This window comes from Oncorhynchus masou, chromosome 17 (assembly GCF_036934945.1).
Source record: "Oncorhynchus masou masou isolate Uvic2021 chromosome 17, UVic_Omas_1.1, whole genome shotgun sequence".
In the NCBI taxonomy this organism is placed as follows: Eukaryota; Metazoa; Chordata; class Actinopteri; order Salmoniformes; family Salmonidae; genus Oncorhynchus; species Oncorhynchus masou.
Window position 1 is genome coordinate 26,167,681 of NC_088228.1, and position 22,527 is coordinate 26,190,207.

Consider the following 22,527-nt stretch of genomic DNA (forward strand, 5'->3'; position numbering starts at 1 on the left):
TTGTTGTACAATTTTCTACATTGTAGAATAATAGTGAAGACATCAAAACTATGAAATAATTCATATGGAATCATGTATTAAGTTTAAAAAAGAGTATATTTTCTATTTGAGATTCTTCAAAGTAGCCACCCTTTGCATTGATGACAGCTTTGCATGCTCTCAACCAACTTCATGAGGAAGTCACCTGGAATGCATTTCAATTAACAGGTGTGCCTTGATAAAAGTTAATTTGTGGAATTTCTTTCCATACTCCCCATCCCGGATCCGGGATCGTGAATAAAGCCTCAGGCTCATTAGAATAACGCAACGTTAACGATTTCTGAAAATCGCAAATAAAATGAAAATAATGCGCCTGCTCTCAAGCTTAGCATTTTCTTAACAACACTGTCATCTCAGATTTTCAAAATATGCTTTTGAACCATAGCAAATCACTAATTTGTGTAAGAGTATGAAGCTGGTTGAGAGAATGCCAAGAGTGTGCAAAGCTGTCATCAAGGCAAAGGTTGGCTAATTTGAAGAATCCAAAATCTAAAATATATTTAGATTTGTTGAACACTTTTTTTGGTTACTACATGATTCCATATGTGTTATTCCATAGTTTCAATGTCTTCACTATTATTCTACAATGTATAAAATAATAAAAAATAAAGAAAAACTCTTGAATGAATAGGTGTGTCCAAACCTTTGAATTTCTTTCTTAAATTTCTGTAATTTGTGAGTATTGTTTTGTATTGTTAGGTACTGTATACTGCATTGTTGGAGCTAGAAACATAAGCATTTCGCTGCACCTGCGATAACATCTGCTAATTATGTGTACGAGACAAATAAAGTTTTATTTGATTTGATTTATAGACCACATGAATTTAGACCACATGAATAAAATTCGGTGAACTGGTTCTACTCTTTTTGGCCATTTCTGGTGTTTTGTGGTGTGAAACTGAGTGGGTCGAGCACAACACGTCAACTCCCTGTTACCCATAGCTAGACAGGCTACAAATGTTTTATCAATAAGTTTTTTTTTGTTAAGTTTGCATTCAATTGCCCATCCCTGTTGCACATAACAAGCTTCCCTTCCCCCTGTCACGAGGGAACTCATGGCTGTTATAAGATGAAATTGGCAACCCTGTTACGGTCAACCCAGACACTTTATTTGACACTTAGGCACTTACTATAGTAATTTTTATTTAACCTGTTGAGATGGGAAAACGTGTTTTTTAATTAAGTTGTACGTGTACTCTTTTTTATTATTTAGATGAAGCTATATTACCCAAAATGTATACTCATTTGGTGGAACGACCCAGATAACAATTATCTCCAAATTTAAATAAGATGTTAGTCAGTTTTGTTACGAGTCCTAGCCAGTCGAGCGTGATTTGTTGACATGAAGTCCGTTAGCAACCTAATGCTTTACGACAGCTTCATGACAACCGTTAGTCATTCTGAAGGCATACATGTCTTCTCATTTCAGGAATGTTGACAATCACTGACTTCATCATCATACTACACAGATACTACAAGTCACCGTTGGTAAAGTTTGAGTGGACGAAACCATTTTGCGTTATGTTTGTTCAACATTTGAAACCTATGATGAATTTCTGTAGTTCTGTATTGTTTGTGTTTTTTTTGTATTTTTATATCTATATAGTTGTGTTGTTTTATAGGTGCAAATATATGAGTTGGAAGATCATAAGCTTGAGACATGGAGAGGTATGTAAAGAGCTCTGGTTTCTATTATAACATTAAACTAGATGTTCCGAACGTTGAACTCCCATCGTCCCTCTCCACAGAAGTATATCTGCAAGAGACATTCAAACCTTTAGTGAACATATCACCCGAATCAAGGTAAGTTGTTACTGCATAACAATGTCTATTATACAGTTGTGAATGTGTGCATGACTGTTTGCCATGTACAGTGGGGCAAAAAAGTATTTAGTCAGCCACCAATTGTGCAAGTTCTCCCACTTCAAAAGATGAGAGAGGCCTGTAATTTTCATCATAGGTACACTTCAACTATGACAGACAAAATGAGAAGGAAAAAAATACAGAAAATCACATTGTAGGATTTTTAATGAATTTATTTGCAAATTATGGTGGAAAATAAGTATTTGGTCACCTACAAACAAGCTCTTCTTTAAGAGGCTCCTCTGTCCTCCACTCGTTACCTGTATTAATGGCACCTGTTTGAACTTATCAGTATAAAAGACACCTGTCCACAATCTCAAACAGTCACACTCCAAACTCCACTATGGCCAAGACCAAATAGCTGTCAAAGGACACCAGAAACAAAATTGTAGACCTCCACCAGGCTGGGAAGACTGAATCTGCAATAGGTAAGCAGCTTGGTTTGAAGAAATCAACTGTGGGCGCAATTATTAGGAAATGGAAGACATACAAGCCCACTGATAATCTCCCTCGATCTGGGGCTCCACGCAAGATCTCACCCCGTGGGGTCAAAATGATCACAAGAACGGTGAGCAAAAATCCCAGAACCGCACGGGGGGACCTAGTGAATGACCTGCAGAGAGCTGGGACCAAAGTAACAAAGCCTACCATCAGTAATACACTACGCCGCCAGGGACTCAAATCCTGCAGTGCCAGACGTGTCCCCCTGCTTAAGCCAGTACATGTCCAGGCCCGTCTGAAGTTTGCTAGAGAGCATTTGGATGATCCAGAAGAAAATTGGGAAAATGTTATAAGGTCAGATGAAACCAAAATATAACTTTTTGGTAAAAACTCAACTCGTTGTATTTGGAGGACAAAGAAAGAAAGACAAAGAATACCAGCAACAGTGTGTGAAAACCTTGTGAAGACTTACAGATAAACGTTTGACCTCTGTCATTGCCAACAAAGGGTATATAACAAAGTATTGAGATAAACTTTTGTTATTGACCAAATACTTATTTTCCACCATAATTTGCAAATAAATTCATTAAAAATCATACAATGTGATTTTCTATATTTTTTTTCCTAATTTTGTCTGTCATAGTTGAAGTGTACCTATGATGAAAATTACAGGCCTCTCTCATCTTTTTAAGTGGGAGAACTTGCACAATTGGTGGCTGACTAAATACTTTTTTGCCCCACTGTATGTGGTTTGAATATACATACCTGCGAAGACAATGCCTGCATTTTCTTTTAATGTGCATTTTATGTTTGTCTTTGAAGCATATTTGATGCGGTGTATTCCCTCATCAAAAACAAGATCCACCGTCTGCCTGTCATCGACCCTGTTACGGGAAACCCACTTTACATCCTCACACACAAGAGGATCCTCAAGTTCCTACAGCTCTTTGTAAGTCTCAAACCATTACTGACAACCTGACGATAGGTTTTATGATAATACACACTAGTCCCATTGGGGAAGAATATAAGAAAAACGGTCTTTCTTGAAACAATAATCTGACAACTCTGCTTTTACTTGAACACTGCCCTTGGAGTTGGACAATAATCTGACAACTCTGCTTTTACTTGAACACTGCCCTTGGAGTTGGACAATAATCTGACAACTCTGCTTTTACTTGAACACTGTCTTTGGAGTTGGACAATATTCTGACAAATCTGCTTTTACTTGAACACTGCCCTTGGAGTTGGAGAAGAAGGTGAATAGAAACTGAAAGTGTCTCTCTCGCTATGTTGTGTTGTTCCAGGTGCGCGAGATGCCCAAGCCAGCCTTTATGAAGCAGACCCTGGGGGAGCTGGGCATCGGTACCTACAAGAACATAGCTTTCATCCACCCTGACACACCCATCATCAAGGCCCTGCAGATCTTCGTAGAGAGGAGGGTGTCTGCCCTGCCTGTGGTGGACGTATCTGGTACGTGTTACTGTAAAACACTTTGTGACAGCTGTTGTTCAAAGATGCTTTAAAAGGGTCATTTGATGGATTCATTGATTTAGATTCAGTTTAACTCTCGTAGTGAAGCCTAATGGTTATGTTTCAATCTCCTCACAGGGAAAGTGGTGGATATTTACTCCAAATTTGATGTCATAGTAAGTGGTTACTAAATATTGATGATCTTGGTAATCACCTGACTTCCTCCCTCAACAATATATTGTGAATATTTTCCTTCAAAAATACATCCATATGAGTGTGTCTATGTATCATGTGTGTAGAACCTGGCAGCAGAGAAGACGTATAATAACCTGGACATCACCGTGACCCAGGCTCTGAGGCATCGCTGGCAGTACTTTGAGGGGGTCATGCAGTGCCACAAGCTGGACACACTGGAGACCATCGTGGACAGGATTGTCAAAGCAGAGGTGAGTTCTAACACACGCCTCTCTTCCTCTCTTTCTCTCTAACTTTGTGTCTGTGTGTGTGTCAGGTCCATCGGTTGGTGGTGGTGGATGATCGCTCGGCCATCGAGGGCATCATCTCCCTGTCTGACATTCTGCAGGCCCTGGTGCTCAGCCCAGCAGGTATAGACGCTCAGCATTCCTAACCCCCCTCATCCTACACCTGGACCCTGAGCTCCCTCCCTCCCCACCCACCCTGTCGTGCCCCGCCTTGTACCTCTCACACAGGTAGGACACAAACACAAACTCTGGCCCTTGCTGGTTGGCACCCACATGCAGATGGCACGTGCCTGTGCTCGTGAGCTGTCCTGTATTGCCAACTCGTTATGGTGTAGTATGGGCTTGTCTGTGTCCTGTCCTTTCCTCCTACCCTCTGATTAAAATCGAATCAAATCAAATTGTATTTGTCACATGCGCCGAATACAACACGTGTAGACCTTACAGTGAAATGCTTCATTATAAGCCCTTGACCAATAATGCAGTTTTAAGAAAATACCTTTAAAAAGTAAGAGATAAGAAAAACAAATAATTAAAGAGCAGCAGTAAACAACAATAGTGGAGCTATATACAGGAGTACCGGTACAGAGTCAATGCGGAGGCTATATACAGGGGGTACCGGTACAGAGTCAATGTGGAGGCTATATACAGGAGTACCGGTACAGAGTCAATGCGGAGGCTATATACAGGGGGTACCGGTACAGAGTCAATGTGGAGGCTAAATAGAGGGGGTACCGGTACCGAGTCAATGCGGAGGCTATATACAGGGGGTTCCGATACCGAGTCAATGCGGAGGCTATATACAGGGTGTACCGGTACAGAGTCAATGTGGAGGCTATATAGAGGGGGTACCGGTACCGAGTCAATGTGGAGGCTATATAGGGTGGGTACCGGTACCGGTACAGAGTCAATGTGGAGGCAATATACAGGTGGTACTGGTACAGAGTCAATGTGGAGGCTATATACAGGTGGTACTGGTACAGAGTCAATGTGGAGGCTATATAGGGTGGGTACCGGTACCGGTACAGAGTCAATGTGGAGGCAATATACAGGTGGTACTGGTACAGAGTCAATGTGGAGGCTATATACAGGTGGTACTGGTACAGAGTCAATGTGGAGGCTATATACAGGGGGTACCGGTACAGAGTCAATGTGGAGGCAATATACAGGTGGTACTGGTACAGAGTCAATGTGGAGGCTATATACAGGTGGTACTGGTACAGAGTCAATGTGGAGGCTATATACAGGGGGTACCGGTACAGAGTCAATGTGGAGGCAATATACAGGGGTACCGGTACAGAGTCAATGTGGAGGCAATATACAGGTGGTACTGGTACAGAGTCAATGTGGAGGCTATATACAGGTGGTACTGGTACAGAGTCAATGTGGAGGCTATATACAGGGGGTACCGGTACAGAGTCAATGTGGAGGCTATATACAGGGGGTACCGGTACAGAGTCAATGTGGAGGCTATATACAGGGGATTCCGATACCGAGTCAATGCGGAGGCTATATACAGGGTGTACCGTTACAGAGTCAATGTGGAGGCTATATACAGGGGGTACCGGTACAGAGTCAATGTGGAGGCTATATACAGGGGGTACCGGTACAGAGTCAATGTGGAGGCTATATACAGGGAGTACTGGTACAGAGTCAATGTGGAGGCTATATACAAGGAGTACCGGTACAGAGTCAATGTGGAGGCTATATACAGGGGGTACCGGTACAGAGTCAATGTGGAGGCTATATACAGGAGGTACCGGTACAGAGTCAATGTGGAGGCTATATACAGGGAGTACTGGTACAGAGTCAATGTGGAGGCTATATACAGGGAGTACCGGTACAGAGTCAATGTGGAGGCTATATACAGGGGGTACCGGTACAGAGTCAATGTGGAGGCTATATACAGGGGTACCGGTACAGAGTCAATGTGGAGGCTATATACAGGGGGTACCGGTCAAGAGTCAATGTGGAGACTATATACAGGGGGTACCGGTACAGAGTCAATGTGGACGTTATATACAGGGGGTACCGGTACAGAGTCAATGTGGAGGCTATATACAGGGGGTACCGGTACAGAGTCAATGTGGAGGCTATATACAGGGGTACCGGTACAGAGTCAATGTGGAGGCTATATACAGGGAGTACCGGTACAGAGTCAACGTTTCAATGTGTGGGGGCACTGGTGTCAAGGTAATTATGTACATGTAGGTAGAGTTTTAGAGTGGTTATGCATAGATAATAACATAGAGTAGCAGCAGTGTGGGGGCGGGGGGCTCCTCTGTTGTCTTGTTATTTTGTCTGCTTATAGTTTCAATAAAAGATGAATGATAATTGATGTAAGATAAAGTGTTTGCATTTCTGTGCTTTGGAAGGAAATGCATTTGCTGCTGCAGTCATAATGCATTTGGAATTTGCTGGTGCATCAGTTCCCAGAATGAAAAGTACAGTGAGCAAGACACATCATTATCTTTGATGTGAGACGTGATGAGAAAAAACCTGAAGCATCTTGCACAACTCTCTCCCTGAAGCAAAGAAGCCTACTGTTATGTTGGGCATTAGCCTGGTCCCAGATCTGTTGGTGCTGTATAGGCAACACCTATTGTCGTTGCTATGCCATAACAACAACCATAAGAGTTGGCTATACAGCACAATAAGATCTGAGACCAGGCTAGTAGGATGTGTTCTTGTTTTCTCACATGTCTGTCCTCTCGCCCCCCTCCCCCCACCCCTAGATGCCTGCCGAGAGGAGGGCCTGCTGGAGTGAAAGGGGAAAAGCTGTGGGGACCAATGAGGTTGAAGGCTGTTATAAAACTTAGTATTCTACTTCTATAGCTTCAGACATGGGGCCCGGAGCCCTTGGTATTGATGCTCTAGACTTTGAAACAAAAAGGATGGGCTGGACTTCACTAGACTGGGTTGGACTGATACGGATGCCCGAGGACCAGCATCTCTCTGTCTAATTGGAACTGGGCTTCATTCACTGTGGGAGGGTTATAGTAGGGTGGAATGATGACGTGGGGTGAGGTTGAGCCAGTCTGGAGACTGTGGCTATGTATATGAGAGCTATGTATATTTAGGTATTTCTCTCTATCATGCTGCTCTGTCATTGTTCCCAGCAACAGTGCCTCGTCACTCCCAGTAAGTTTTAAACCTTCAAGGATCAAGAAGATTGACCGATATGGTCAAAGCATCTTAGACTTGATGATACACACTTTTAGGAGAAATGGCAGGTTTTCATGCTTTACCTTGTAATGGTGGGAGGGTCTGTATTTTTATATGAGTAATATGCTGTGAAGAGAGACAGAACATAAAAAAGGCCTTATTTTAAGACTTGTTTTGTCTGCTTTATGTACTCTATGTACTCTATGTACTCTATGTACTTGATGTATTTTATGTACTCTGACAAAACTCATCTGTGTTCTATTACTGTAAACAACAACGTTTTGAAGAAAAGTGCCAGAGAAAGCTTTTTTTAATTTAAGTTTAAACAAATTATGTTAAACTGACTGCAGTTTAATATTCTCTTTGTAAATATGTGGCAGTAAAATGTTGTATTCAGTGCAAGATGGACTACAAGTGCAAGCGATAAATGACACTATAACAGCTGTAAATGTTCTCTAAAAGCAGCTAAATAAATATAAATATTTTTATGGTACATTTTCACCACCACATATTTAACTATTGTTTTATTTTGAGTTAGCAAGAAAGCCAAATTAAAAGTGCCTAGGAAAATACATTTGTTATAATGATAATCCTAAATACATTGATTGATGTAATATTTTGATAACCGCCATACACATGAATCATTTTAATGTCATACAGTATAACACATGTTTTATGCTCTTCTCTGATGAAACTTATTTGACGGTCATGGCTATAATGCCTTCAATGATAATCACCGTGGCATTGGATATCTGAACACTGCCACCATCTAGTGGTTAGGAGCTGCACTGCAGGCATATCTGCACCTGTTCAATGATTGACCATCACGCGTCCTGAGAGCACTCTTTGATGGCACCGTAAGCATATTTAGTCTGAGGCTCAGAGGAGATCAATGGCAGTTTGTCTTTTCCCCCCTCTTTGTCTTCGAAACTTCATGCTAGAAAATATTGGAGGGCTCCTATGACAAATTGAAATGGAAGCAACATCCTAATGTGTATAAAATGATTTTAATATTTAAAGTAAACAAAATGTCTTCGGGCCATATACAGATCAGCAAACACCACCAAGGTGCCCCTCAAAAGCTGTTCTACTTCAGCTTTTAAACAAAGGATACTCCCAAAACATTTCCAAACACCAGCCACAAGATGACAGTGTAATGCAAGCAGTATTTTATTTATATCTTTTTTTATCTTTATTTAACTAGGCAAGTCAGTTAAGAACAAATTCTTATTTTCAATGACAGCCTAGGAACAGTGGGTTAACTGTCTGTTCAGGGGCAGAATGACAGATTTGTACCTTGTCAGCTCGGGGATTTGAACTTGCAACCTTCCGGTTACTAGTCCAACGCTCTAACCACCATGAGGTGCTAATGCTGCATTCATAACCAAGTTTACCACATACGACTGGGAAAATCCACTTCCAACGCCACTCCTAGTCGTCATTACTAGTGGGTAACTCATCTATCATCCCTGAGCTCCCACTTCTCCCTTAAAAGTAACCTCTGACGTCACCTATTAATTAAATTACCATTGATAACAGCATTTCGGCAGTTAAATGTAACAACAAAATATTTATTTATGAAAAAAATAGAATATAGTTTACGAACCCTCATTTGTTTACAAGCATAATAGCTGTACTTTTAGTTTATGGTTGACGCAACTTGTTGGCCATTAGCCAATCAGCGTTTCTTGAGTTCAAAGCATGTGAATGCATCCAACTGGTATTTACGACTTCACAACTGGTAATTACAGTGTATTCGGAAAGTATTCAGACCCCTTGACTTTTTTCACATTTTGTTACATTACAGCCTTATTCTAAAATTGATTCAATTGTTTTTTTTCCCCTCATAAATCTACACACAATACCCCATAATGACCTCACAATACCCCATAATGACAAAGAAAAAAAACTGTTTTTTAGAAATGCTAGAAAATGTATTCAAATTTTTAATTTGAATGTATTAAAATTGAACTACCTAATTTACATAAGTATTCAGACCCTTCACATAGTACTTTGTTGAAGCACCTTTGGCAGCGATTACAGCCTCGAGTCTTCTTGGGTATGACGCTACAAGCTTGGCACACCTGTATTTGGGGAGTTTCTCCCATTCTTCTCTGCAGATCCTCTCAAGCTCAGTCAGGTTGGATGGGGAGCGTTGCTGCACAGCTATCTTCTCCCCCTATTGCTCAGTTTTTCCGGGGAGCCAGCTCTAGGACGAATCTTGGTGGTTCCAGACTTCTTCCATTTAATAATGATGGAGGCCACTGTGTTCTTGGGGACCTTCATTACTGCAGACATTTCTTCCCCAGATCTGTGCCTCGACACAATCCTGTCTCGGAGCTCTAGGGACAATTCCTTCAACATCGTGGCAATTGTGGGACCTTGTATAGACAGGTGTGTGCCTTTCCAAATCGTGTCCAATCAATTTAATTTACCACAGGTGGACTCCAATCAAGGTGTAGAAACATCTCAAGGATGATCAATGGAAACAGGATGCACCTGACCTCAATTTCATGTTTCATAGCAAAGGGTCTGAATATTTATGGAAAGGTATTTCTGTTTTATTTTTAATAGATTTGCACATTTAAAAAAAAAACTGTTTTTGTTTTGTCATTATGAGGCATTGTGTGTAGATTGTAGAAAACGTCAAGGGGTCTGAATACTTTCCAAAGGCAATGTATCACCTTCCCACTTGGTTATGAACACAACATAAGCACCATGTGCGTGTATGATAGATAGACACACTGTGAAGGCAAGTATAATGTCGTTTCGTAGCACTCCAAATGAGACAAGATGTTTTGCTCCAAATTCACCAACAAAACAGTATTTATTTATAGAAATGACATGCCATGTATTACCAGGCAGTAGATACAGGCATCCGCTAGTCTGTGTGTGGAGTAAGAATGGTACTGTAATCTCAATGCATCTTCTGGACTTTACTACAAAGGTAAAACTATTTTTCTGGACACTGGTCTTAGATCAGTTTTACCCCCCTCCACTAACCAGCAGTGAGGATGAAATCTTGACAATACCTTGTATCCTTAAAGCAAGATGGCTTATCTGCTTGCTGGCCCCCTCCTGAACTGACAGCCCATCACATATACACACACTGGACGTTCCCTTGAAAGTGTATGGGTGATTTAAAATGATCCTTCTTCGGAGTGTCATGTATTTTATATGCATGGAGTGAGAGGAGAGTTCTCCTTTCATTCTTTCTCTCTCCCCCTCTGTCTTTTTCTCTCTCAGCAATAGTTTTACTGCATCATGCTTTTCACTAATTGTGTGAAGGAGCACATGACCCTGGCCTTTGAAGACAAATGTGATATGAATGATGAGGGGAGAGTGTAAAAACCAGGCCTCGGGGCATTTGATTTTTACACTTGTCGCATTTAGCTGCACGAAAGAGCAGTTGGAGAGGGCGAGGACTGACTGTCTCTAGGTTTCAGAGGGTCGGCTTTGATGTCTTGTGGGGTGCGGTTGATGTTCCTCTGCAGAGCCCCTAAGAATGGGAGGATGTGGGTCTCAGAGAGCCATGTCTACCCAGCCACCCGTATGCACTGACTAGACAGCACACAGCAACACAGACAGGGAAAAGCACTATGATCACACCTCTGATAAAAGTCTCTCTTTCCCTCACACTCCCTCTTTCCCTCACTCCCTCTTTCCCTCCCTCTCTCTCTCTCTCTCTCTCTCTCTCTCTCTCTTTCACTCCCTCTCTCTCTCTTTCCCTCCCACTCCCTCTCTCTCTCTTTCCCTCCCACTTCCTCTCTCTCTCTTTCCCTCCCACTCCCTCCCTCTCTCTCTCTTTCCCGCCCACTCCCTCTCTCTCTTTCCCGCCCACTCCCTCTCTCTTTCCCTCCCACTCCCACTCTCTCTCTCTTTCCCTCCCACTCCCTCTCTCTTCCCTCCCACTCACTCTCTCTCTCTTTCCCTCCCACTCCCTCTCTCTCTTTCCCTCCCACTCCCTCTTTCTCTCTTTCCCTCCCACTCCCTCTCGCTCTCTCTTTCTCTCCCACTCCCTCTCTTTCTCTCCCACTCCCTCTCTCTCTCTTTCCCTCCCACTCTCTCTCTCTCTTTCCTTCCCACTCTCTCTCTCTTCCCTCCCACTCTCTCTCTCTCTTTCCCTCCCACTCTCTCTCTCTCTTCCCTCCCACTCCCTCTCTCTCTTTCCCTCCCACTCCCTCTCGCTCTCACTCTCTTTCCCTCCCACTCCCTCTCTCTCTCTTTCCCTCCCACTCCCTCTCTCTCTCTTTCCCTCCCACTCCCTCTCTCTCTCTTTCCCTCCCACTCCCTCCCTCTCTCTCTCTCTTTCCCTCCCACTCCCCTTCTCTCTCTCTTTCCCTCCCACCCCCCCTCTCTCTTTCCCTCCCACTCCCTCCCTCTCTCTCTCTCTTTCCCTCCCACTCCCTCTCTCTTTCCCTCCCACTCCCTCTCTCTTTCCCTCCCACTCCCTCTCTCTCTCTTTCCCTCCCACTCCCCCTCTCTCTCTTTCCCTCCCACTCCCCCTCTCTCTCTTTCCCTCCCATTCCCTCTTTCTCTCTCTTTCCCTCCCACTCCTCTCTCTCTCTTTCTCTCCCACTCCCTCTCTCTCCCTTTCCCCCACTCTCTCTCTCTTTCCCTCCCACTCTCTCTCTCTTTCCCTCCCTCTCTCTCTCCCTCCCACTCCCTCTCTCTCTCTTCCCTCCCACTCCTTCTCTCTCTCTTTCCCTCCCACTCCCCCTCTCTCTCTTTCTCTCCCACTCCCTCTCTCTTTCTCTCCCACTCCCTCTCTCTCCCTTTCCCTCCCACTCTCTCTCTCTCCCTTTCCCCCCACTCTCTCTCTCTTTCCCTCCCTCTCTCTTTCCCTCCCACTCCCCCTCTCTCTCTTTCCCACTCCCTCTCTTTCTCTCCCACTCCCTCTCTCTCCCTTTCCCTCCCACTCCCTCTCTCTCTCTTTCCCTCCCACTCCCTCTCTCTCTCTTTCCCCCACTCCCTCTCTCTCTTTTACCCCCACTCCCCCTCTCTCTCTTTCCCTCCCACTCTCTCCCTCTCTCTCTCTTTCCCTCCCACTCTCTCTCTTTCCCTCCCACTCCCTCTCTCTCTCTTTCCCTCCCACTCCCTCTTTCCCTCCCACTCCCTCTCTCTCTCTTTCCCTCCCACTCCCTCCCTCTCTCTTTCCCTCCCACTCCCCTTCTCTCTCTTTCCCTCCCACTCCCCTTCTCTCTCTTTCCCTCCCACCCCTTCTCTCTCTTTCCCTCCCACCCCCTCTCTCTATCTCTTTCCCTCCCACTCCCTCTCTCTCTCTCTTTCCCTCCCTCTCCCTCTCTCTTTCCCTCCCTCTCTCTTTCCCTCCCACTCCCTCTTTCCCTCCCACTCCCTCCCTCTCTCTCTCTTTCCCTCCCACTCCCCTTCTCTCTCTCTTTCCCTCCCACCCCCTCTCTCTCTCTCTCTCTTTCCCTCCCACCCCCTCTCTCTTTCCCACCCACTCCCTCTCTTTCTCCCTTTCCCTCCCTCTCCCTCTCTCTTTCCCTCCCTCTCTCTTTCCCTCCCACTCCCTCTCTCTCTCTTTCCCTCCCACTAAATATTTGAGACAATTAAATAAAAAAAAATGTTAGTCACAGAGTTAGTCACGTAATTTAATAGAAGTCAATCTTTGACTGTTTATTTTGTTCAGAATGTTAGAAACGCCGTCCTAATATTGAGTTGCGTTCCCTTTTGCCCTCAGAACAACCTCAATTCGTCAGAGCATGGACTACAATGTGTTGAAAGCGTTCCACAGGGATGCTGGCCCATGTTGACTGCAATACTTCCCACAGTTGTGTCACGTTGGCTGGACGTCCTTTGAGTGGTGGACCATTCTTGATACGCATGGAAAACTGTTGAGCGTTAAAAACCCAGTAGTGTTGCAGTTCTTGACACACTCAAACCAGTGCGTCTGGCTCCTACTACCATAACCCGTTCAAAGGCACTTAAATATTTTGTCTTGCCCATTCACCCTCTGAATGGCACACATACACCATCCAGGTCTCAATTGTCTCAAGGCTTAAAAATCCTTATTTAACCTGTCTCCTCCCCTCCAGCTACACTGATTGAAGTGGATTTAACAGGGGACATCAATAAGGGATCATAGCTTTCACCTGGATTCACCTGAGTTGACCTTTGTATTTTACTCTTAATTTTGACTGTCTCTATGCACACTCACAGGGCCCTACACTCTATGCACACGCACAGGGCCCTACACACTATGCACACTCACAGGGCCCTACACACTATGCACACTCACAGGGCCCTACACACTATGCACACTCACAGGGCCCTACACACTATGCACACTCACAGGGCCCTACACACTATGCACACTCACAGGGCCCTACACACTATGCACACTCACAGGGCCCTACACACTATGCACACTGATACTCCAACACACATACAAACACTCTATCATTAACTCACACACATAAAATGCACATACATTTATACAGACTCTAGACACACCCACTCACATACAATCATCATATACGCTGCTGCTACTCTGTTTATCATGTATCCTGTGGCCTAGTCACCTTAACCCTATACATATCTACCTCTATCGATACAGTATCCTTTACACATTGTAAATATTGCATTGGAACTGACCCTTGTACATAGTATGCTTATTTACTTTATTGTGTTCTTGTTTATACATCTTGTGTGTTTTTATCCTACCTTGTTATTTTTAGTATTCCATTGTTATTGATTACAGTATTGTTGGGGTTAGAGCTGGCAAGAAAGGCATTTCACTGCACTTGTGCATTGGACATTAAAAACTTGAAACTTGGTCAGTCATGGAAAGAGCAGGTGTCCCTAATGTTTTATACACTCAGTGTGCTGTATAGCATTCACAAGCCAAAACAATACCCGACCACATGCAGAAAACACACATCTCAGACTGCAGGAAATATGTGGTTTATTGGGAACAACATGATCCCAGCTAGCTTATTGTGAATACATACTTAGCAGTAAACAATGGTAACGGCATTTCCTTTCACCTTTTTAAGTGCCACAGGCTGAGGATTCTATTTACAATGCTACAACCCATGGTGTCATGTAGGTTACAATCATTTAAACAGCATTACAGTAGGGGATCTGAGAAAACCATCACATCATCTTTGAATTATGAACAGGTTAATGAGTCATTATCTAAAAGGTCTGGACAAGACTACAGTACTGAAAACAATGATTTTATATGTGCCTATGTACATATCCATTGAGGGTTTATCACGAGTAGGGGGGGGGGGGATTCACAACTAATGTTATTATAGAAAAATAATAGTGCCCGTGGTTAAGATGATATAATCTAGCAGGTAAAAAGCACAAGATGTGCCACTACATACACTTGAGAATGAATTCATAACTATGTTAATTAACAATCACCATACATACATATCATTAAAGCACAGGTGACCATATATACAGTTGGGTGCCACAGTATCTACTGAAACGTTATGAGCAACACCCAAGCAGGCTAATATTTACTGTGCCCCAAATGATATCCTATTTCCTACATGGGGCACTACTATTTACTGGAGCCCCACAGGCCCGAGTCAAAAGTAATGCCCTATAAAGGGGATAGGCTGCCATTTGGGACTCATCTTTACCACAACCCTTCCACAGAAATCCTGCAAAATCTGACTCTGACACTCTTTCAAAGGAGTGAAAGTGAATTGGCATGTGTTTATCTCTTCATGCTACATCTTCACATCCTATTAACACAATGTTACTTACAGGTTAACTTTGGTTTACAGCTTTCTATAACGATACTGTATCTGTGTGGCAGTTTGAAGCTGTGAGTTAAGTTAAATCAGGACTATACAGTATAGCAGCGATAAGCCAAAATTAACACGTCTTACACAGAAAGTCACTATTCAATGTTACGTTCGATACAATAGCAGCCCCAAATAGTGTATTGTTCCATTAATAAAACTAAAGATACCATTTCTCTAGACACTTGAGTGTCTCCATGATCTTAACTTGTTGTCCCATCTATGATTTAAATATGTGTGTTCTGGTACCTCTCAATAAATACAAATCAGAAGTTGGTCTATGTATCATTTGTCCTATTCTGATATACAGTAGATATGGGTATACATAGTGAATATTCATTCTGGGAAAACTTTCTTTTTTTTTTTGCATTTTTTTTTTTTGCATTGATGTAAGAAGACATTAAAGAAGAATGAGATTTGTTTTTGATTTTTTGTTAAAACAAAAGTGACAGTCTACACATGACAGTCTACACATGACAGTCTACACGGAATTTAGATGGATCAACAACATGCTCTTTACACTTATCTACATAAACATACGGTGTGTGTGTGTGTGTGAAAGAGAGCGCAAGAGAGTACATATGAATAGTAAGGGCTATATTCAATCCAGATCTCCAGAGTTCAGCACGAAAAGCCTAATTGAAATGTAAAGGTAACGTTCCCTTGTTGGCGGAGGCTGCATTCACGGTAAACACTGTATATGTCGGCTCAATCAGAAATGACCTTCATGTTTCTGTCACGCCATCTGTAACGCTTCAGCGACACGGTTTGAATAGAGCCCTACGCTTTTCCGAAACGCTAGACAAACACATAAAACATTGTTGGAAATGATTGTTTACTCTGACGAGATGTTGCGCTCTGTGCCAGCCGGTGCCAACCTCGCAAAGGGTGCTCAAATATCTCAGTTTACTGGGAATGCAATGGACACCACTTCACTCCAACACAGTACAGAGTCCAACAGGGATTCTTCTTGCTGTGAGAGTTTGATACGGTTCGAGATACTGTGAGAGGTGCACACTGGGATTTACTGTGTCTCCAACATGGTCATCCTAAATGTGGAATCAACCATTAACGTGGCCCGTGGGGAGGGTCTCTTTGTCCCCTAGCTAAGAGCCCAGCACCAGTAGCAGTTGGAGGTCACATGTTCTAGGAGAATTGGCGGTTTGGTTCAGTCCCCATACAGCAGTGGCTTGGCTTGGGTGAGGCCATGAGTTCTGGACATACTATACAGGCAAGAGGGGGAGAGAGAAACCTAGAGAGGAAGATAAAGAGTACTACAACGGGAGGCAGTCAGAGACATCCAAAATGCTGACACAGTGAGTGAGTGACGTGAGGCCAAACTGATCCATGCCTTTCTGGGAGAGTCAGTTCATCCTGCAGATGAGACTGAGAGTGTCTAGCTTCTGGAGAGGGAGGCTCACTGTCCCTCTTATGTTTGTCCCCAAGCATTGTATGTTCCTAAAACTCATTGTTCTCTTTCTCTGTACCCACGTTGACTTTCTCTCTTCTCTTCCTCCCTCTTTTTTTTATTTCTCACACGTTCTCTTTCTTTCTCTCTATTTACCTCTCTCCCTCTATCCCACTCTGATCTCGACTAAGCCAGAAACCCAGCTAGGTGGGATAATATTTTTTCACTTTCTGTCAGTAACATCTGATTATTATTATCTGACCCTGCTGGTCGTCTATGAACATTTGAACATCTTGGCCATGTTCTGTTATGATCTCCACCTGGTACAGCCAGAAGAGGACTGGCCATCCCTCATAGCCTGGTTTCTCTCCACCCGGCACAGCCAGAAGAGGACTGGCCACCCCTCATAGCCTGGTTTCTCTCCACCCGGCACAGCCAGAAGAGGACTGGCCATCCCTCATAGCCTGGTTTCTCTCCACCCGGCACAGCCAGAAGAGGACTGGCCATCCCTCATAGCCTGGTTTCTCTCCACCCGGCACAGCCAGAAGAGGACTGGCCACCCCTCATAGCCTGGTTTCTCTCCAGGTTTCTTCCTAGGTTTCTGCCTTTCTAGGGAGTTTATCTCAGCCACCGTGCTTCTACATCTGCATTGCTTGCTGTTTGGGGTTTTAGGCTGGGTTTCTGTAGAGCACTTTGTGACATCGGCTGATGTAAAAAGGGCTTTATAAATACATTTGATTGATAAAACAGGGGTTTGGGCTGCCAAAAGCTCTAACTAACCTGCTTTTCACTCCTTCAATGCCTCCCTCTATCCTGTCTACAATGCCTCCCTCTATCCTCTCTACAATGCCTCCCTCTATCCTCTCTACAATGCCTCCCTCTATCCTCTCTACAATGCCTCCCTCTATCCTCTCTACAATGCCTCCCTCTATCCTTTCTACAATGCCTCCCTCTATCCTCTCTACAATGCCTCCCTCTATCCTCTCTACAATGCCTCCCTCTATCCTCTCTACAATGCCTCCCTCTATCCTCTCTACAATGCCTCCCTCTATCCTCTCTACAATGCCTCCCTCTATCCTTTCTACAATGCCTCCCTCTATCCTCTCTACAATGCCTCCCTCTATCCTCTCTACAATGCCTCCCTCTATCCGCTCTACAATGCCTCCCTTTATCCGCTCTACAATGCCTCCCTCTATCCTCTCTACAATGCCTCCCTCTATCCTCTCTACAATGCCTCCCTCTATCCTCTCTACAATGCCTCCCTCTATCCGCTCTACAATGCCTCCCTCTATCCTCTCTACAATGCCTCCCTCTTTCCTCTCTACAATGCCTCCCTCTATCCTCTCTTATTACATTTCATATGGGTCAAATGCAAAGAAAGAGGCTCCACTGTACAGTCCAACAGCTCTCTCTCAGATCTCTGCAGGGCAAGCTGCATCTGTGGCACCTCGATGGCGTTCTGATGAGACCTTGTATCTATACATGTATTTATAACGATGCTGTGTGTTCAGAGTTGAGTGATGCTCCTGGTATATTGCACTGTAGAAGCGGTGGGTGGACAGACACACCGTTCTGGTTAGTGGCGAACTCCTTCCATTATACATTCAGAGCTGCTGTTGTGTGGAGGAAGTCCTTTTGAAGGTGGGTTGAAGGGGGCACACAGTTCAAAAAGAGCTCCTCGCCCTAACAACCGGGGTCGGGGCCATCACCTTGGTGCAAGCGAGGTGTCCTTGCACTCCTATCAATGTCCTTGCACTCCTATTAGTAAATCCTTCAAGGGAGGCCTCAGGTGCAATATCTGCTTTCTTTTGCCACACCGACACATGCTACACAAATCTACACGAGCACACAAAGGTTTCATGCTACAACTAGTACTGAAGCAGGCCGAACAAAAAGGACACATGCCAACCCGCCCCTCCTCTCCTCTCTTGTCAAGCCCTCAGTTGTCTCTCCAAACATTCTGTGATTACAGTTAAACGGCACGGCTTTCATTACATGTTTTCTTCTCTGTGGGCAGTGACTGTTTCATTACATGTTTTCTTCTCTGTGGGCAATGACTGTTTCATTACATGTTTTCTTCTCTGTGGGCAATGACTGTTTCATTACATGTTTTCTTCTCTGTGGGCAGTGACTGTTTCATTACATGTTTTCTTCTCTGTGGGCAGTGACTGTTTCATTACATGTTTTCTTCTCTGTGGGCAGTGACTGTTTCATTACATGTTTTCTTCTCTGTGGGCAGTGACTGTTTCATTACATGTTTTCTTCTCTGTGGGCAATGACTGTTTCATTACATGTTTTCTTCTCTGTGGGCAATGACTGTTTCATTACATGTTTTCTTCTCTGTGGGCAATGACTGTTTCATTACATGTTTTCTTCTCTGTGGGCAATGACTGTTTCATTACATGTTTTCTTCTCTGTGGGCAGTGACTGTTTCATTACATGTTTTCTTCTGTCTGGGCAGTGACTGTTTCATTACATGTTTTCTTCTCTGTGGGCAGTGACTGTTTCATTACATGTTTTCTTCTCTGTGGGCAGTGACTGTTTCATTACATGTTTTCTTCTCTGTGGGCAGTGACTGTTTCATTACATGTTTTCTTCTGTCTGGGCAGTGACTCTGTTTCCTGCTGTTGTTTGATTTGGGCCTTTGTTTTATGAAGTGAGGGTTAAGAAAGAGGGAGTTTTTTCGAGAACAGGGAGAGAAAGAGAGAGAGCGAGAGAGAGGCTTTGAAGACATGCAGGTTGGGGATTCGGGATTGTCTCGGAGGGGGCAGGGCTGCCTTTGAAAAGAGAAAGTAGCAAGAGGGAGGGAGGACAAAAAGAGAGGGAGAGAAAAGGAGAACTCCTTCACTTCTGTGTAAGGTATGCTCCGATGGTAAGGCTTGCGGCCCCCAGTGCAGCCAGGCCGAAGACGGTCTTGATGGACGGCCACGAACAGAACACCGAGTCCCTCTGTCTGTCATAGAGCTCAACAAAGGCCTCCTGGGAGAGAGAGACAGAGAGAGAGACAGAGTTAATACAAGCTGTGTGTGTGTGTGTGTGTGTGTGTGTGTGTGTGTGTGTGTGTGTGTGTGTGTGTGTGTGTGTGTGTGTGTGTGTGTGTGTGTATTCCTGTGTTCAAAGCTAGCTGGGGGGTCTCCTTTGGAAGGGCCTGCATATCTCAAACCCCCTTGGATGCCATCCAACTCCAGTGTTATTACATGCAGGAAGCCAGATCCATTTCAAACCAGCTCCCCTCACACCCGTAACACCCCTCGTGCTCACCCCCGGGCAAAACTCTGAGGGCCCCTCATAAACACAACACACAGACACACACACACACACACACTCACCCTAGAGTACTCATGGACACAACCCAAGACAAACACTCCACATGAAAACATACACTGCGCCCTATTGATGTCTTGATGCAAGCTACAGTATACCGTACATGGTCAGTCATTAATGGAAAACACTGCATAACAGCTGTGATGCTCCGTAGATGCTTCATGGTCCTACAACAGTCTGTTACTGGTGCAACTGCTTCTTCATAATCTCAATTAATACAGCCTGTTAAAATAAACGATCCCACATGTCCGTATTGTGTACAGTAGGATATTCACCCTGGCTTAATGTATTTATGGCCCATGTGCTGTATGAGGAAATCAATACCATTTATAGAAGCCCTCAGGCCCTGATAGTGAGAACAGCTAGATGGGAAGTTAGAGTATAGAGATCCCCCTTGAAGACCCCATAAATGGTTGGTGTTGATGAACCTGTGTCAAACTGGTCAACCCAAGAAGGAGTGCACCATTGGATATAGGAGGGGTCTGAGGGTTGGGGGGTGCAGTACACATGATATTGTAGTGTTTTCTTCAGAGCTGAAGGGGGGCCATGTTGTTTATGCCTCTGCCCTATATTAAGTCCCTAAACCTAGACTGGTAATACATTGTCGTTACAGCAGTAGCACTAAACCTAGACTGCTTTAACATTGATAATCATATAAACAATTCATTTGAGATACAGTGGATTATAGGTACAAAACGCACACCCATCACCTCAATAGTGGAGCACTACTGTAGCGTGGCAGATAACCTGATTATGGGTGAATTCAATTGTTAACTTCAATTCAATTCTACATTATTAGTCCCCTGAGGGCCAAATTCTTTTCAGTCTGTCTTGAGTAGATCAAGGCTCCATTTACATTATGTTATTTACTATTTGTAGAGCAAGACAAATATATGTTTGTTTCAAAATTGCCCTTGATCAAATAGAAAGATACACTGGGCCATCTTCTATGAATAGTGTCACACTGTTAGAGAGTGTAAGAGTATATTTCCAGCAAACCAAGCCTCACAGGATGACTAAAAAAGGCAGTCTATTTCAAATGGCTACGGGAGACAAACGTATGTCCTGACTCCCTCTTCTCTCCCCCTTTCCTTTCCTGTCACATTCCTGAGGCCAGGGGCCATTGAGAGTCAGGATCAGATCAGCAGTTTCTTCACTTTAGGTGCTCTGTTATCAAAACACACAACCGTTCCTAGTCAGACACTATTCACCAAACCAACAGACATTTCTCCTGTTGTTGCCATTGTTTGTTTCTTTGTTGTCGCTGAAATTAGCACAAAATGAAAAAGGAGCTAATTGAAAAGGCCCCTACCCTCATTGATCAAATCAATTCAAAGTTTATTTGTCAAGTGCTCCGAACACAACAGGTGTAGTAGACCTTACAGTGAAATGCTTACTTACAGGCTCTAACCAACAGCTCAAATTTGAGGTAAAAAAAGGATATTAGGTGAACAAGAGATTAGGTGAACAAGAGTACTATAGTAGCCTTGCTACTATAACAGTAGCGAGGCTATAACAGTAGCGAGGCTATAACAGTAGCGAGACTATAACAGTTGCGAGGCTATAACAATAGCGAGGCTATAACAGTAGCGAGGCTATATACAGTAGCGAGGCTATAACAGTAGCGAGGCTATAACAGTAGCGAGACTATAACAGTAGCGAGGCTATAACAGTAGCGAGACTATAACAGCAGCGAGGCTACAACAGCAGCGAGACTATAACAGTAGCGAGACTATAACAGTAGCGAGGCTATAACAGTAGCGAGGCTATAACAGTAGCGAGGCTATAACAGTAGCGATGCTATAACAGTAGCGATGCTATAACAGTAGCGAGACTATAACAGTAGCGAGGCTATAACAGTAGCGAGACTATAACAGCAGCGAGGCTACAACAGTAGCGAGGCTATAAGAGTAGCGAGACTATAACAGTAGCGAGGCTATAACAGTAGCGAGGCTATAACAGTAGCGAGGCTATAACAGTAGCGAGGCTATAACAGTCGTGAGGCTATAACAGTAGCGAGACTACAACAGTAGCGAGACTACAACAGTAGCGAGGCTATAAGAGTAGCGAGACTACAACAGTAGCGAGGCTATAAGAGTAGCGAGACTATAACAGTAGCGAGGCTATAAGAGTAGCGAGACTATACCAGTAGCGAGGCTATAACAGTAGCGAGACTACAACAGTAGCGAGGCTATAAGAGTAGCGAGGCTATAAGAGTAGCGAGGCTATAAGAGTAGCGAGACTATAACAGTAGCGAGGCTATAACAGTAGCGAGACTACAACAGTAGCGAGGCTATAAGAGTAGCGAGACTATAACAGTAGCGAGGCTATAACAGTAGCGACACTATAAAAGTAGCGAGGCTATAACAGTAGCGAGACTATAACAGTAGCGAGGCTATAACAGTAGCGAAACTATAACAGTAGCGAGGCTATAACAGTAGCGAGGCTATAACAGCAGCGAGGCTATAACAGCAGCGAGGCTATAAGAGTAGCGAGACTATAACAGTAGCGAGGCTATAACAGTAGCGAGGCTATAACAGTCGCGAGGCTATAA

The 22,527-nt window shown here is 43.9% G+C and overlaps 2 protein-coding genes across 4 annotated transcripts in view; one reads left to right on the forward strand and one right to left on the reverse strand.

Moving 5' to 3' along the window:
• LOC135558770 (5'-AMP-activated protein kinase subunit gamma-1-like) overlaps positions 1-7,964 on the forward strand; it is a 55,691-nt gene extending 47,727 nt beyond the window's left edge. For all 3 annotated transcript variants that reach the window (XM_064992883.1, XM_064992884.1, XM_064992882.1), the window contains 9 exons: positions 1,469-1,527; positions 1,662-1,707; positions 1,788-1,842; positions 3,166-3,292; positions 3,648-3,813; positions 3,952-3,989; positions 4,113-4,259; positions 4,325-4,418; positions 7,028-7,964. In XM_064992883.1, coding sequence (XP_064848955.1) covers positions 1,469-1,527; positions 1,662-1,707; positions 1,788-1,842; positions 3,166-3,292; positions 3,648-3,813; positions 3,952-3,989; positions 4,113-4,259; positions 4,325-4,418; positions 7,028-7,059 — 764 coding nt within the window. In that variant the 3' untranslated portion in view covers positions 7,060-7,964. The remainder of the gene's footprint in view (positions 1-1,468; positions 1,528-1,661; positions 1,708-1,787; positions 1,843-3,165; positions 3,293-3,647; positions 3,814-3,951; positions 3,990-4,112; positions 4,260-4,324; positions 4,419-7,027) is intronic.
• Positions 7,965-14,368: 6,404 nt separating this feature from the next.
• Positions 14,369-22,527, reverse strand: part of LOC135558772 (apoptosis regulator Bcl-2-like) — a 59,889-nt gene continuing 51,730 nt past the window's right edge. Inside the window, exon 2 of the mRNA XM_064992885.1 lies at positions 14,369-19,628. Within this exon, the coding sequence (XP_064848957.1) occupies positions 19,494-19,628 (135 nt within the window). The 3' untranslated portion in view covers positions 14,369-19,493. The remainder of the gene's footprint in view (positions 19,629-22,527) is intronic.